General features: G+C 43.4%; 1 protein-coding gene across 1 annotated transcript in view; it reads left to right on the top strand.

Moving 5' to 3' along the window:
• plcl1 (phospholipase C like 1) overlaps positions 1–15683 on the top strand; it is a 138190-nt gene that overhangs the window by 92191 nt on the left and 30316 nt on the right. The window contains exons 5-7 of the mRNA XM_049593956.1: positions 2101–2492; positions 6127–7249; positions 7797–7973. Of these exons, the coding sequence (XP_049449913.1) occupies positions 2101–2492; positions 6127–7249; positions 7797–7973 (1692 nt within the window). The remainder of the gene's footprint in view (positions 1–2100; positions 2493–6126; positions 7250–7796; positions 7974–15683) is intronic.

The following is a 15683-nucleotide window of genomic DNA, read 5'->3' as shown; positions in this document are numbered from 1 at the left end:
AACCTGGGCCGCTGCGGCAACAGCCTTGTACATGGGGCGCCTGCTCTACCACTAAGCCACCAACGCCCCAGATTCTTGATGTTTTAAACTATTTTTTTTTGGCATAGCTTCCTTTATGGCATGTGCAACTCCGCTTCTATTCGTTAAACAGCACATAATCTGGGCACAAATTAAACCGTAAGGGGCAAACAGGTTGTATTTAGTACCTTAATTAATCATAGATGTGTTTTGGGTGTAACATGAATTCAAACTGACCAGGTCATGTCCCATTCCCTTTAAAATTGCTATTTACATGACAATTTGGAAAATGGGAGAAGGGAGCAGTTTTCTGCTAAGAGTAATGCAGGAAATATCGTGAGACATTAAAGCAGCAAAACTAAACTGTAGTTATAAACTTGACAGAGGGAACAGAAGTAAACTTGCAGCTTTTGAAACAATCAATAAAGTTACGCTGCTCCTCGTATGTAAATGTGCACAGGCTCTCTCTCTTAATGTGGAGTCTGTCTGCAGCTCTGCTCTGATCTCTGCTATGTTGACATACTACAATATGTTTTTAATATTTTTCACCTTATTGACCAGGGTTCCTACGGTCATGGAAAACCTGGAAAAGTTAGTTAATATTTTCTTGTATGTAATGACATTGTTACAGTAATCTTTTGCAGATGACCTTCCACTTAAGATTAACATAACATCAAATTTATTCTCGGAAGCTGTCAATGTAACATCACTTTAGTGTGTGTTGATTTGTGATGTTTCACTTGCCATAAATTGTGTTTCTCTATTTTTCCTGCTGCGTTCCGTCAGTCTCTCTTCATGTCTGCCATCTATCTGAAAATATGTTTTACTGGAGTTGAATCTGATTTATTTGACAAATGCCAGTCAAGCAAATAAAACCAACCATATAAAATTGTTATTGAGGGTCCTTGAAAAGTCATAGAAAAGATTTGTCCATGAAAATGTGTGGGAACTCTGATGATGTTTTATATTACCCTCCTGCAACCCATTCATGCATCTCTGTGTGTGTAACAAGCAGAGTGTATGCACGTTGTGAACCTGCCTATGTAGGTGCATCTTTCTATCTCAGTAATGCGCCCTTTAAATAGCAGGAAAAAACTGCACCACTCTGATTGTAGACCAGGTTTCTGTTTGTCAACGACGCGATCACTTTCTGCCGCCTCAAAATAGGAACACGCCCACAGTGCACCTGGTCACACCTCATTTTAAGACCTACACACTCATGGCAACACACCAGGGTGCATGCACTTTTGCATGTGAGTGGCTATGAAAATGACAACTGCGTCAATCTGAAATTAGCGATGACAGTTGCGCTGTGTGTGGTTTTGTGTTGGGTGAAAGACAGGGCTGTATATGCCTGAATTTCCTGTTTTCAGTGAAACTGAAAATAACATGTGAAGCACTGTTTCAGACACACAGAGTCAAACACAGATTCCCAGCTGTCGCACATCAACAAAGCTGAGCTGTTCACCATGTTCTGGTAGAACACAAAGAAACACACCTTCATGTGCTGTTATGACATGTTTATAATCACGGCTGTGTGTCAGACCCTCAGCTGCAGCCACAGCAGGAGTGGTGTGCAGTTTGTTCATGTGCTTTGGAGCAGCACAACATTTAATCTTAAATCAAGAGATTTGCTACTTTTCTGCTTTTGTCGGTCTCTGAAGTGCAGCTACCCTCAGGTTGGTTACTTCTCTCATGTTCCTCCTGCAGGAGAGACAGCGTTACCGTGGAAACATAAAGAGAGGATAGATGTCTGTATTGGCTCAGACAGGTGACATGACTGCTAACTACCTGCAAGAACTCAGGCACATTTTTCTGAGATGATATCAGACAGGGGAAAGATTATTGTGAGCACGGGCTGAGCTGAGAGCGAGATGAAACGATAGAGAGAAGAGGAGGAAGCTGATGGAAGGAAGAGATGGAGAGATGACAGAGAAGAAATGATTAATAAATTTAATATCCTTATGGAAGCAAGATAACTAAAGTTTAATCAAGCTTCAGTGAATGAACGAGGCTTTATGTTGCCTGATAATTCACTTTATCCCTCGCTCCCTGAGTCGCCTCTCTCTTCTCTCTCCACAGGTGCGACTGCGTTTTAAGGAGATCCAGCGCAGCAAAGAGAAGCTGACCTCCCACGTGACTCGTGAGGAGTTCCAGGAGGCCTTCTGTGAGCTCTGCACCCGGCCTGATGTCTACTTCTTACTGGTGCAACTGTCAAAGGACCGCGAGTGTCTCGACCCTCAGGACCTCCGCCTCTTCCTGGAGACGGAGCAGGGTTTGTCTCTGGCGACGACCGAGGGCTGCTGGGAGCTGCTGAGGCGCTGCGAGCCGTCCGCCCAGGGCAGGGAGAGGGGGCTGCTGGGTATGGATGGATTCGCCCGCTACCTGCAGTCTCCAGAGTGCCAGCTGCTCGACCCGGAGCACCTGGGAGTTTGTCAGGACATGAACATGCCTCTGTCCCACTACTACATCAGGTGTGTGTGATATTTAATCTGTTGACTGGTCAGAGCACATAAGGACAGTTTTTAACTGTAACAGCCAAGTCATACTTTCCACATCTGCATGTTCATGCAGAAACGTGTCTTTACGCAGGGGTTGTGACACTCAAAAGAAAAAGCATCCACTGATTTACAGACATCTCTTTCCCAAAATAAATTTATGGGAAAAAAGCCTATTTGGACCCAGTGGCATCAAGTGACAGATCTAGGAGTTGTAATTTCACGAAAATGAAATGTTCTTCCCAGGGGCAAAATTTTTCTTCCTGGGACAGCAAAGACTCTCACTCTGCTCAGCAGGTACTCATTGCCCTAATTGGTTGGGTTTCTAAGGCCCTGTTTAGACGACAACGCTGTCGAATAAACGATCGGCCAAAGCGCAACTAAAGTTTACCGTTTTCAGTTGAAATCGTTGCCGTATAAACAGGACCTCAGGTTTACAACACAAAACATTAAGATTTTACCACCTCTTAATATATAACACTTTGGGTGTTATATATTGTGTCATGTCATTCTGTCATCGCAAGGTGTTCCGACCTGGATGTGAAGCAACTGCAGTCACATGACACATTGTTTGGGTTAAACATGAGCATGTTACAGTCCTGGAGGATTATTAATGTGCACCTCCTCCTGTACTGCCTTAATATGCACATTCAGCACATCCAATGCATCAAAACATTGTTTTCTAGTTGGAGCCGCGTTTGCCTCGTTTTCAAACTGTATGCTTTGACTAAAATGAACAATGACAGCAATATAGTCCACGATGAGCAGCGCTAAAATCAACCTGCGTAGTTGTCCCTCCATTGTGACATTAGAAAGTGTCCCATTTATCTTGCAAGTGTACTCTTCTTCAACGTTTGCTTTACTTCCTGGATTTTTCCCACATGGAAATTCTGACCAATCAAGAGCAGCTTTCTCACACAAGGCATTTGATCTGGTCCTCTTGTAAATGCTGCCGTGAGAACACCAACCAACTCTAGGCAATTATACAACTTTGGAACAACATGAGTCCCTGATTCAGACCAAAGGAGACCACTCTAGGGCTGACAGCAGCCTGAGTCACTGGAGCATCAGACTAAAAGGAAAGACCTCCTGTATGTCGTGTCATTTCACATTTTTTCCTAAAAATGAACTGGTAAGTCGCCGGTCACTGGGTGTTGGGCGATCAAAAGCATTATTAACCAACACTGACACCCTAGTTCAGGCGTAAGATATAGACTGGTTAGGGTAACAATATCAGGGTAGCCAGTCAGAGTAGGGCGGGTCATGCTTTTGCCACCCTGTGAAAAAACAACCACCTCCTCTCATTAGGTGGCCACACATGTTTTCTCTTTGTGCATTTTTCTTGTTGTTCAGCCAAAAACTAGAAACACTAGAGATCTTCCTGCTGCCACGAGGTCGCCATTTTCTTTCTTTATGCATATGCTTCTTCTTCTTCTTGACTTTTATTGTGGTTGGCAAACAGAGTTATGGTGCATTACTGCCACCAACCAGATCGGGTTATAGATCAGGAAATGCATGTGCATGAAACACCAGATGGACACAGACCCTCAGTTGTCATTTGAATGGAACCCTGTGCGCATCCGTCACAGCTGTCCGCTGAATGCAGGAAATATGTCGGAGCCTTCAGAAATCTCTACACATAGCAGAGTATCTCTGAATTAATTCACTCAGCGGTTTATTTTTCAATAAGAGTGACTCTCCCCTTGTCTGCCAGATGGTTGTGCTTACTCACTGTGCTCTGCATGCCACCAAAACAAACATTTGAGAAAAATATGCAAATTAAATTAAATTCAACATATTGTGCCAGAACCACATTATATATCAGGTCATTTTATTTATTTATTTATTTTGAGACTGTAAACCATGACACTGCCTGGCAATGTGTTTAAATCAACATAAGATTCAGAGGACAGTGTTAAAATTTCTATTTTGGGTTTAAGTGTGCAAATGTAAATGTTTAATTTTGTAATTAGACAGTTTATTTGGTGAACCAGAACATATTCTCTATGACACCTCATTAGATATTGTCAGCTGGTTTGACTGTCATCAGTGATTATAAGCATCATAGATATGGGTTCGAAGGGGTCTACCTCCTGCTATTATGATGTGTTCACACGACAAGTTATACAGCAACAGGCTACAGTCATTTTAAGTCGAAGCCGAAGACATGAAGCTATGAACTGATGTCTGACACTTGTCACTGTGGATGCTTTAGATGTGCCACAAATCAAAGTTGAAGAAGTGCTTAAATGTCAATCATGTTTTTTGTCTCAGGTTATGGTATTGTGTTGTTTAGCTTAGTTAGCTGACACTGTGATAACTTTCTGTGTATTGCGGAGCACACAGGGATGCAAAATGTGATGTTAAAATGGGGCTCAGACATTGATTAAAAGCAGAGATATTTATTGACCAGTTACAAACTTTAGATGGTGTTTAATCGAGGTGCTGTGTGGTAGGGCTGTACCCAACTTAGAATTATGTCAGTCGAATCAGATTTGGCTGTTTCATGCAAATATTTAACAATTCTTTGTTTTTTTTTTTCCATATGAAGGTTTAAAGTTTGAATGGAGCTCAGTGGGACATTTAGAGTGACATCAGCATTCATGTAGTATAGTGAACAAGCTAATGGCACTTATGACAGATTGGAAATGTGTGGCAACATTTTTTGCCGATACCAGATATCAAACAAAAGTCAGAGACTGTGTCGTATTAAGTATCTGTGAGCTGATAAATCACCACTTCCAAGCAGAAGAGAGATGATAATGTTCTCTCAGAGCCTTACCGTGGAAAGATGCCGCTGCATCTCATCTGTAGCTCCCTGTATCAAAAAAGCAGCGTGAAAGTCAAGAGCACTCACTCCGCAGCAAAATCTGGGGACCAAAAGTTCCCCTCAAGTACTTTGCACAGCTCACTGACCAGCAAAAAAAATAAAGACTGCTTGACCTGAGCAATACTTCGATGGCACCTCAATGTAGCCGATCACGCTTTTGTGCTGTTGCTGTTGGTGTGAACACAGCATTTAGTTCAGAAGGCCATTATCGGGCCATAAAATGGATGTTTATGTTAATTGTTAGGCGGCGACTGCTCGTGGCCGTAGTAATTATGACAGAAGAGACGGAGGAAGTCAGGTGACGTAGTATAAATAGCGAGAAAGTCCGTGTCAGGATGAAGGGATGGTGGAAACAAACACAGGATTTTCAGCCAGGAGAGCAGGGTTCTTGTCCTTTGTGAAAGCAAACATCAGCAGTGACTTATTTTAACAAGAGATGGTTGTTTTAGCTGACGATCCATGATATTTTTTCATAAACTTGACGAAGTGCAAGTGAAACCTAACCACACTGTGACCATTTCACAGCTTTAGACATGCAAATGGACACCTAATGGGCTAATAACAGCCTTCAGATCTTATTGTAGATGTGGCAGGCTCCTTCTAATCCATATCTTTGTGGCTAAAAATCACAGATAACGGTCATTTAATGGGCTGATAACATCGGAATCTGGTGATAATTTCAGCTGTCATTAAATGTTATTGATACTATAAAACATCCTTTAGGAGCAGGACACTATTTTGTATCGCTGTCTGAGTGATGTTGTTGATTTTGTCCCACAGCACCTCGTACCGCTCCTACCTGCTGGATGATCAGGTCCACGGCAGAGCAGACCTGGGAGGGCTGATCAAGGCCCTGCAGTCCGGCTGTCGCTGCGTGGAGCTGGGAGTGACTGACGGCCCAGAGGGGGAGCCTCTCCTCGGGGTCGACTATGGGCCAGAGATCCCTCGCCACCATCATCACCACCACCACCATCACCACCATGCGCCTGTCACCATCCGCTCAGCTCTGGAGGTGGTCAATAAGTACGCCTTCCTGACCTCTCAGTACCCTCTCTTGGTGTACTTGTGCCAGCGTTGCTCTCCTGGCCAGCAGCGCACCATGGCTCAGCACCTAAAGAAAGTGTTTGGCGCCCGTCTTTACACTCCAGAGGCGCTCCATGTCAGCCTGGGGGGGCGAGCCACAACCTTACCCTCCCCCGAGCAGCTGAAGGGACGCATCCTGATAGTGGGGAAGAAGCTCCCTGCAGAGCAGGACGGTTCTGAGGGGGAGGTATCTGAGGAGGATGAGGAGATAGGAGGAGGGGGGCCTTTGGCAGGACGCCGAATGACCATCCCTGGTGAGGAGGAGCTGGGTGTGGTCTTGGTGGTGCCTCCACCCTCTCAACCCAGGAAGCTACGCCTCCACAGAGAGCTGTCAGACCTGGTGGCGATTGCTCGCACGGGCAGCCGCAGCTTCTACGCGCAGAGATCCAGTCACAAACAGGCTCAGCAGCAGTCACCACCCAGCAGCCCCTCCTCTCCCAGCACGCCAATCCCTCCTGAGCCGCCTTATTGGACGCTGTGCTCACTGGGTGAGGGAGAGGCCGGGCGGCTCACCACTGAGAGCCCAGAGGACCTCGTAATGTTCACCAAGCGCACCCTGACCAGGGTGCGACCCAGCTCAGTGCGTCTGGACTCCAGTAACCCCAACCCACAGGGATACTGGAAAGGAGGTGTCCAGCTCGTGGCCTTGAACCAGCAGACTCCCGGCGCCATGCTGGACCTCCACAGAGGTCGCTTCTCGCAGAACGGAGGGTGTGGTTACGTTCTGCGCCCAGCTGTAATGAGGGATGAGGTGTCGTATTTCAGTGCGCACACGCAGGGCTGTGTGCCAGGAGTGCCTGCTCAAACTCTGCGGATTAAGGTGAAGATATTATATTAATATGCATGTTGTGTTTTGTAGAATTCAGTCTTAATTTAGGTCAGTTATTTTCAAACTTTTTTTTTAATAACGTACCTGCTTTAAAATCTTTTTTCAGCCCCCAGACCAGTGCAAAAATGTTTTGGCTGAATGAAAACACTACTGCAGTTGTCTTGAACAGGAAACTTAGCTATAGAGACCTAACTGTTTCTGTACCAGGCTGTAAACATGTTTATTTCTGCTGTAAAGTTGAACATTTTAACATGGAGGTCTATGGGCATTGACTCAAGACAGCCTCAAGTGGCCATCCGATGAACTGCAGTTTTTGGCACTTCCTGGAGGTTGCTCCTTCGTAATGATGGAGTTTATGAGCTGAAGTGCAAGAGATGATGGCAGTTAGCTTAAGTCTTTATTGTTTTTTGTCAACTGCCAATAAATAAAACAGTTTGTGGGCAAGTAGATTTTGGACTCGCTTACCTGACCGGGTAAGTTTTTGAAAAAAAAAAATTGACGTGATTTACCATCCACTGCTTTGTGTTTTACTGTGCAGGTGATCAGCGCCCATAACCTGCCCAAGCCTCAGGGCTCAGGGGCGAAGGGCGAGGTCATCGACCCGTATGTGGTCCTGGAGCTGCACGGCGTACCAGCAGACTGTGCTGAACAGCGTACACGCACTGCTGCTCAGAACCAGGACGACCCGCTGTTTGATGAGACCTTTGAGTTTCAGGTAAGAGCTGTTTACTCTTTATTTTTACTTTGCAATGAATAATGCACTTTACTGATAGCAGGAAACTAACGCTCAGGCTTGAGGTACAAGTGCAGGTGAGTTTATTTGACTTATTTCTGCAGTTTTGGTGATCTCAAGTATAACAGCAGCCCACAGTACAATCCTGAGCAGGGCATGACACAGCTTTAATGCATCGTTATTAGGAGGAATTTATTATTGGTAGGTGGATTTGAGTGAGTCACATTAATTCCTCTCATCCTCTTTAAAAGAAGCAAACATGGCCCAGGAGGAGACTGCAGGCCGACAACGTACAGCTCCCCTGAATGTCATTATTCACTACATAACTGAAAATATGAAAACACAGCACTCCGGATCAACTTAAAGTGCAAACACTGTTTTCCTATTATGCTGGCAAGAATGAATCTCTGCAATTAATAGCCTGAGTGGGTTGCATTCAGTTAGTTATATTTGGGTTGTTAACATGCACACAATTATGCCCGTGCACCAAATACTGCAAAAAGAAATAGCCCTTTAAGCCATTTACATAACTGCATGACAGCTTCTCATAATAATCCTGTTTACAGAAGCAAAAATATTATTTTAATTTTCCATAGAAAATTGTTTATTTGGTGTTTTTCCTCAGGAAAAAATTGTCCCGAGGTCTCAGGATGCGTTCAAAGGTCCCAGTACAGTGATGATGTCACTGTAAAAGAAAAGAAAAGAAAAGCTGTTGGTGGCCCTCTGCTGCATTTTGATGAGGTTATAGTTAAGAATCTCATCTTACCTGCACAGACTTTGCTTTTATTGCATAAAGTTGTATTTTAGTGTGCATTTTAAAGTGTACTAGATTAAAGATTTATCGGAAAGCGAAAGAGGAGAATGTCAACAACATAAAAGAGGCTTATGTGATTTTTGGAGAGGTCTGCTCTTCTGTTGGCTCTGCACCTGCATGAAAACAGCACCCAGAGCACTTAATTGAAGACCATCATGATTTAAATTAGCTGCTCCCATGAATGCACTTATGCCTGCGGTGAATTTATTACAGGAGACGTGATCTGATGTGTTGCTGATTTGGCTTTTTCTCCCGCTCCCTGACAGAGTCCTGTATCAGTGTGGCTGAGCCATAATGACAAGCTGTCACAACTGATACGGCCTGTTCTCTGCGCCAACATGGTGTGTGTGTTGACATAATGCACCTTCACAAAGGCTGCAAACGAGTTGTGTAATACCTGTAATTCAAAACAATATCTGACGGTAATTACATTGGCTCTATAGCAGGAGACAAAAAGTGAAATCTGAATGCATGTATGACATCAAACCGGTTTGTGGTGACATCACTGTTATGATGATGCATTACCTTCTTACATTCTTGTGTATTATTTGTGACAAGAGGAAATAAAAGGGTTTCAGATGGGTGAGAAAGACGGAGGAGGAGTTCAAGCTGGTTAGAGACTGTATGGATTAAAGGGACAGTTCACCCCAAAATCAAATATCCATATTCCTCCCCTTACTTGTGGTGCTATTTATCAATATACTGTAGGTTGACTTGGTGTGAGTGTTGCAGAGTGTTGGAGATTCAGTTCTGTTCTGTTTATAAAGCTCAATATCCCAATTCACAGTTTGCCTCAGAGGGCTTTACAGCATACAACATCCCTCTGAATTTGTACACTCACAGCGGATACGGAAAAACTCCCCAAAAAACCTTTAATAGGATAAAAAAGGTAGAAACCTCAGGAAGAGCAACTGAGGAGGGATCCCTCTTTCAAGACGGACAGATGTGCAATAGATGCGGGGTGCACAGAACAGATCAACATAACGGATGTCTCCATTTTTATCAAACAGGGTGCCATGTATTGAAGTTTGTGATGCAGTGTCTATTAACATGAAGTATACAAGTGGTGTTCCACAAGGGTCTGTGTTGGGTCCGCTGTTATTTAACCTTTACATTAACGATCTTCCAAAACAGTGTCATTATATAGAAATACAAATGTTTGCAGATGACACAGTTGTGTATATACATGCAAAAAACAGCTGAGTTAACAGCAACCAAGCTAACAACTGCATTAGAAAATATTACATAATGGCTTGATCAGTCCTATCTGAGTTCAAACGTTACTGAAACATATGGTATGGTTTTTTTTCCCCCTAAAACAATGGTATAGCCTCTTAATGTGGACGTTTGTATTGATGGTGAAATGACTGACAGTCACTGATGTCAAATAACTTTGCAGAGTTAAGCACTATTCCGACAGGATTAGTTTTACAGGGGCACGTGGGGTAATGTCACTTTACCACAGGATGTCGGTAATATTAATGGCCAATTCGCACGGGATAAGAAATATCAGTAAAACTACCACAGGTGGGAAAATCCATTCACGCACTGCCGTCCCCTCCTGTTGTCACGTGCGTAATATGTTGCTTCCTGTGCATACCACAGTCGAACACACTTGAATCGTGTTCGTCGTAGGCCCACAGTACCTGAGGTTTCACATGGACTTGTATGACTGTGAAGTGCAAAACTGAGTGCTGATTCAAGAGCCTCCATGCTTGAAAATCCACAAAAAAACACATGTAAACAGGATATGATGAAATATCTACACACATATTTACTGCTGGTCTATTCGCATGGGATTAGTATTACCTGAGGTAATTTTCCGGGACCCTTTTACAGAAGGTAAAAGTCGCGGTAATCTTTACTGACATTGTGCAGTAATGACTACTGGCATGGCACATTCAGATGGGACTAAAATCTCTGGTAATTATAACTTTACCCCACGTGCCTATGTAAAAGTAATCCCGTCCGAATAGGGCTAAAGTCTCTCAAGAAAACCAAACTGTGCCAATATGGCGACATTTTAGATTTGAAGCTGACAAAAGAGTTGTCTGGGGCTGGGACTGTTGGGCAGCGACACGGGGTGCTGTTTTGAGCGGAACTTTTGTCAGATGCCCTGTTTCAATTTATTCCTGTCACTTGCTTTGAAAGTGCTGCCATGGACAAGTAATGGCCGATTTATGAAGTTGAAATGAAAAATTATCTACAAGACACCTCCTTATTTTACAAAAAAAACCAACAAAATAAGGTGTCAGCTGGCTGGACGGAGATCACCAGGGACCTGAGAGTTTCTGGTCAGTGTTCATCACTAATAACAACTTGCTGTTCATTATATCGTACGTCATTTCCAGAAAATATCACATTAAATAAATAAATGTGTGATTTTTGTTTTAACCTTATGGTTCCAATTGTAGGAAGACAGCAAGTCGGCTACTCCCCAGTCTTTTTCATGGTTATGTCTCCAGTCTGATCTCTAATTTGTTTACATGATTTAACAGAATTGTATATTTAGTAGATTTAGTGTGTACAAAGAGCTCTAATATTACATGATGCAATGTGATAGTTGGAGACCCGTTAAGACGCAGTATTACTGTATTCATTTCTGGAGCGGCTGCTGAGTCAAGCACCACACCTGGTGAAATTCAGTATACTGATCCGGTAGCTAGCACCTCTGAGCAAGCTAAGGTTGCAGCTCAACCAAGGAGGACACGATTAATATTTAAATCTGGCACGGTCACAAGCAAGAACCTCCTGTCCATGAGTAGATGCACGCTTCCTTCAGCATGTTGATACGATTGGCAGGCTGGCATTTCCAGCACTCGGTGACTCACACTAAAACAATCTGGATTGGTAGATATCACCACAGGTAAAAGGTAACGATGTATTTTTGATTTGGTGGTGACCTGACCCTTTGAGCCTGATTTCAGCCCTGCATTGGTCGACTAATTTAACAATCACGCTGAGTTTTTGTCAGATCGGTTGTTTTGTTGTTTTCCATGCAGTCTGGGTCATGATGCCTGATGAAGTGCCATCAGCTGGATTTCTGGCATGTCAGAAATTTCTGTCAGCTGTCTCGCAGTCTGAGCAGTTCCACGGTCCAATTTCCCACATGGCTGCTGTCAGAAAATCTGTTATAAACTGTAGTGAGCTTGCTTTAATATTACTGGAGTAGTATTTTACATGTCTGAGGCTGCTGTGACATGAAACTGAACTTCACTGCAGAATAGACACCATATTGTCTTTATCTTCCAGCCATCTGCAACTCCATGTTTTCTTTTTTCATCTTACTTTCTGTTGACAGTGGAACTGCACAAATGCTGCCTTTCTTCCTTTCTGTCATTTTTATTGAGAACCTGGTTTCCTTTTTAAACTAAATTTAATTTGAATTGTCACAGGACAAAACAAACGGGTGAATCTATGAACATAAGTTCAGTGTGAGTGTAACAGTCGCAGGGTCTGGCCCTGAAGAAAAGCAGATTAGTGTGATTTAGTACAATGTACAAGATGAATAAAAACACACAGTGTCGCATAGCTTCAGTGAGGAGCAAGTCTTTGGCTCTGCCTGACGTCTCACTGGCCTTGTGGATTGTAACCAAAAGCCGAGTGGGGGAACTGGAGGGCAGTGTCGAGTCACAGTCGAGGTCATGCTGTTCAGTTTAAGTGTGCGTATCAGCCCGTTGAAGCATGTTCTCATATGTCTTAATCATTTGTCCTCCAGACTCTGACACAGCGGCCAAGCTCAGACACTGGGCAGCCACGTCAGAACACACTTCGTGAACACACACACAAACACTCACAGTGCAGACTAACTGGAGTTATCTTCCTAAGCCTCAGTGAAAACTGAACTCTGACAAAGCTGTCTGCACTCATAAAACACATAGTAAGTGTGTGCAGTAGAGGCCTGATGGTTTATTGAAAATGTGATGATGATGTTTATCAAGGAACCAAAAGTTGGATCATAACGAATGAAGGACAAGTCCACAAGCTTTACACGTTTCAGGTGTGGGGAAGCCATACTGCATATGTCAAAAGTATGAAGTGAAGTCTTTTGTGGCTCCAGAGGAAGCTGTCTGAAGTCTGAGCATCGGTTGAACACTACAAGTTTGAAAAGTAAAAGAAATCTTGAGGTGTGGAGTTACAAAGACGTGAGCTACTACTACTACTGCTCGTCATTTTTACCGCAGGCTTCAGGACGCGTCTGTCATTTCTCCTCCCACTTTAGATAAAAACTGTGCCCATTTCCACATGATGACAGCCGGCTGCCAGACATCAAGGCCCGATGATCGGCTGCCAGCCTTCTGCTATCCAGCACCATTAAAAAGGGATGGGCTAGCTAGCAGCAACCTCTTTCGTGTCAGATCGGCAAACTTTCCAATTCTGAAAGCATACCTCAAAGCCCATTTCACGCTGTTCTGAGGAATAATGTTGTTAAACCTGGAAACCATGCCAAATTGTGCACACTGTTATCAGATTGAACGTGCCCCAGGATACATTAGCACCTGCTAGCATAACGGTACGAAATGCAGGTGACCATCACCTGCTGAGGCAATTATGTGGCCAGTGCTGGTTGTGATACAAACGCAAAGCTAGCTTGCTAATAAATACAGTGAAATAAAATGTTATTGGTAGCAGACGCTGCGCTAGACTTTTTCGTCGCCGGTCATTTTGACTGACAGGGTCATAAAAATCCGGTCATAATCTATTTTTACCGGTCATTTTAATTTTCGTTTTTAAATGATATTCAAGATATTCAAGATATTCAAAGACATTTAGTTTTCATTTGTTCGTTTTTAATAAATCCAACAAGCAAGTTATAAAGTGTGCATTAATAAGGACATGAACGAAAAGATGAACAGACATCCACACACCCGTGCCATTAGGCTTCGCCCTGGACACACCAGACGGCACTAACGTGTCACTAACGCGTCCGGTGTGTCCAGGGCGTTATGTAGTTATGTCTGTAGGCTCGGTGACACAAAATTAAAATTGTAATGAAGTGATTATGGTATTGAAAAATGTGTTTGGTTTGCACTGTTGTGTTTTTTTTAAATTATAAACATGGTATTTTCTCCTCACGCTCCATAGTGCGAGCTGTTGTTATTTTATTTTGAAAATTGGCCGGATTCTCTCGTCTTTTCTGTGTCCGACTTCCTGTTTGGTACGATCCGCTCGATCCAGCTTGACAGAAGCGCTCGCGGCTCGCGTGAAAAATAGACCAGACGCCGAACTGAAGCGCTGCCTCCGCGGGCGCTCCGCTCTGCTCAGCGGCCTGTGTGGACAGTCAGATAGGTTAACATGGGCGTCGATTGAAAACTGCCTCCGCTGCTGGGCGCCGTGCTTTGGTTCCACGTCCAATGTGTCCAGGGCGTTATGTCAGCAACACTACATGAAGCAGAAGAATGACTTTTTCTCTGCAGTGTGAAAACGGCAGCCACTTAAACCACTGACTGTGCACTCTGCCGCCAAGTGGGCAGGGGTGGTAATTGCAACTGGTCAAAATGACCGACGGCCTTCAGATTTTCCGGTCATTGTTGTAAAAAAAACGGTCAATGACCGAGAATATCCGGTTAACGCGACCCCTGATTGGTAGCTACATTTGTACACTCTGTGCCTGTCTCCTGACTCACTGCAGTTTGTATTTTTCATGACAAATATCATACAATATCAGTTCACAATATCGGTTAAACAGTGTCTCACTCTGAAGTTGTAGAAAACTGGTGATTGGTCGGTGACTTTTGGCGTCAGACACTGACGAAAAAAGCCGTCCTTTCACGGCCACATGATACGCAGCTGGTTGCCACTATTGTTTAAGGGCACCCAGCAGGATCAGGGTGAAACACAGCGGGACAAAAATAAAAATTAAGACAGTGGAGGTCCGAGTAGGTTGGGCAGGAGTGGTGGTGGATGGGTCCAATAATCACCGACTTTGACCCAGGAAAGTCACCTATAAGGCACCAGGTTTTGACACAGAAAAGAAGAATATGTGGAGTAAAAAGACAATATCTCTGGTTCTTCTACATTAATCTTGATCTTTTTTTTTAAACTGTCCGTCATGAGTCCAACAAAGTTTCCAATAGTTAAACATCATAATACGAAAATAGAAGAACAAGAACGAGTAACAAAGCAAATAAATCAGATCTGGGCACATATAGCAGTTAACCTAAGTAAAGTGAGCCACACCAACAACATAAAATGATTAGTTGCAGGAGTTCAATGCTTAACTGGCGGCGTACCCTTTTAAATGCCAGACGGTGCACTTAAATGACGACATTAACATTTTGAACTGTCATTGGTCTCAAGTGCTGCCTGTTTACAAGCTCATTTTCATTTAAAAAACATGTTTTTGTGCGGAAATATGAAATCAGCTTCTTTTTAAGAGCCAGCTGAGGTTTTTGGAAAGTGGTACTCAAGCCCAGCTCAGACAGTCGTTCTTTATCTTAATGGGGACAGTCTCGTCAGGATGTTTCTTCCCTTCAAGCTTCTATTATAAGGTTCCACATCCAAGGATCCACAAATAAAAGCCTTTCTTTCATTTAAAGGATAACTTCAGTATGTTTCAAGCTGGACCCTATTTTCCCCTGTTTTTGGAATAAGTGACTGATGGCAACAATAATTTCTGAAATTGGTCCAGTATTGTGCGAGAGGCAGAGTGTAACCACTCGAGGCGTTTGCGCACAGTCAGTGTATGCACACTAAAAGTTTTTGTCTTTTTGCCACTGACAGGCTCAGATTGTTATTCTGAGTGTGTGACCTCATTATTGAAATAATCCCAACAGAGACAGACCTGAAAGAGAAATGGTAAAATCCTTTTTATTAACCAGAAACAGCCTTGAAATCATTATCGTCAAACCACCAGACTCCAAGAAACAGTAATTTTA

This window comes from Epinephelus fuscoguttatus, linkage group LG13 (assembly GCF_011397635.1).
Source record: "Epinephelus fuscoguttatus linkage group LG13, E.fuscoguttatus.final_Chr_v1".
Classification (NCBI taxonomy): Eukaryota; Metazoa; Chordata; class Actinopteri; order Perciformes; family Serranidae; genus Epinephelus; species Epinephelus fuscoguttatus.
This window is presented reverse-complemented; position numbering and strand designations above follow the sequence as displayed.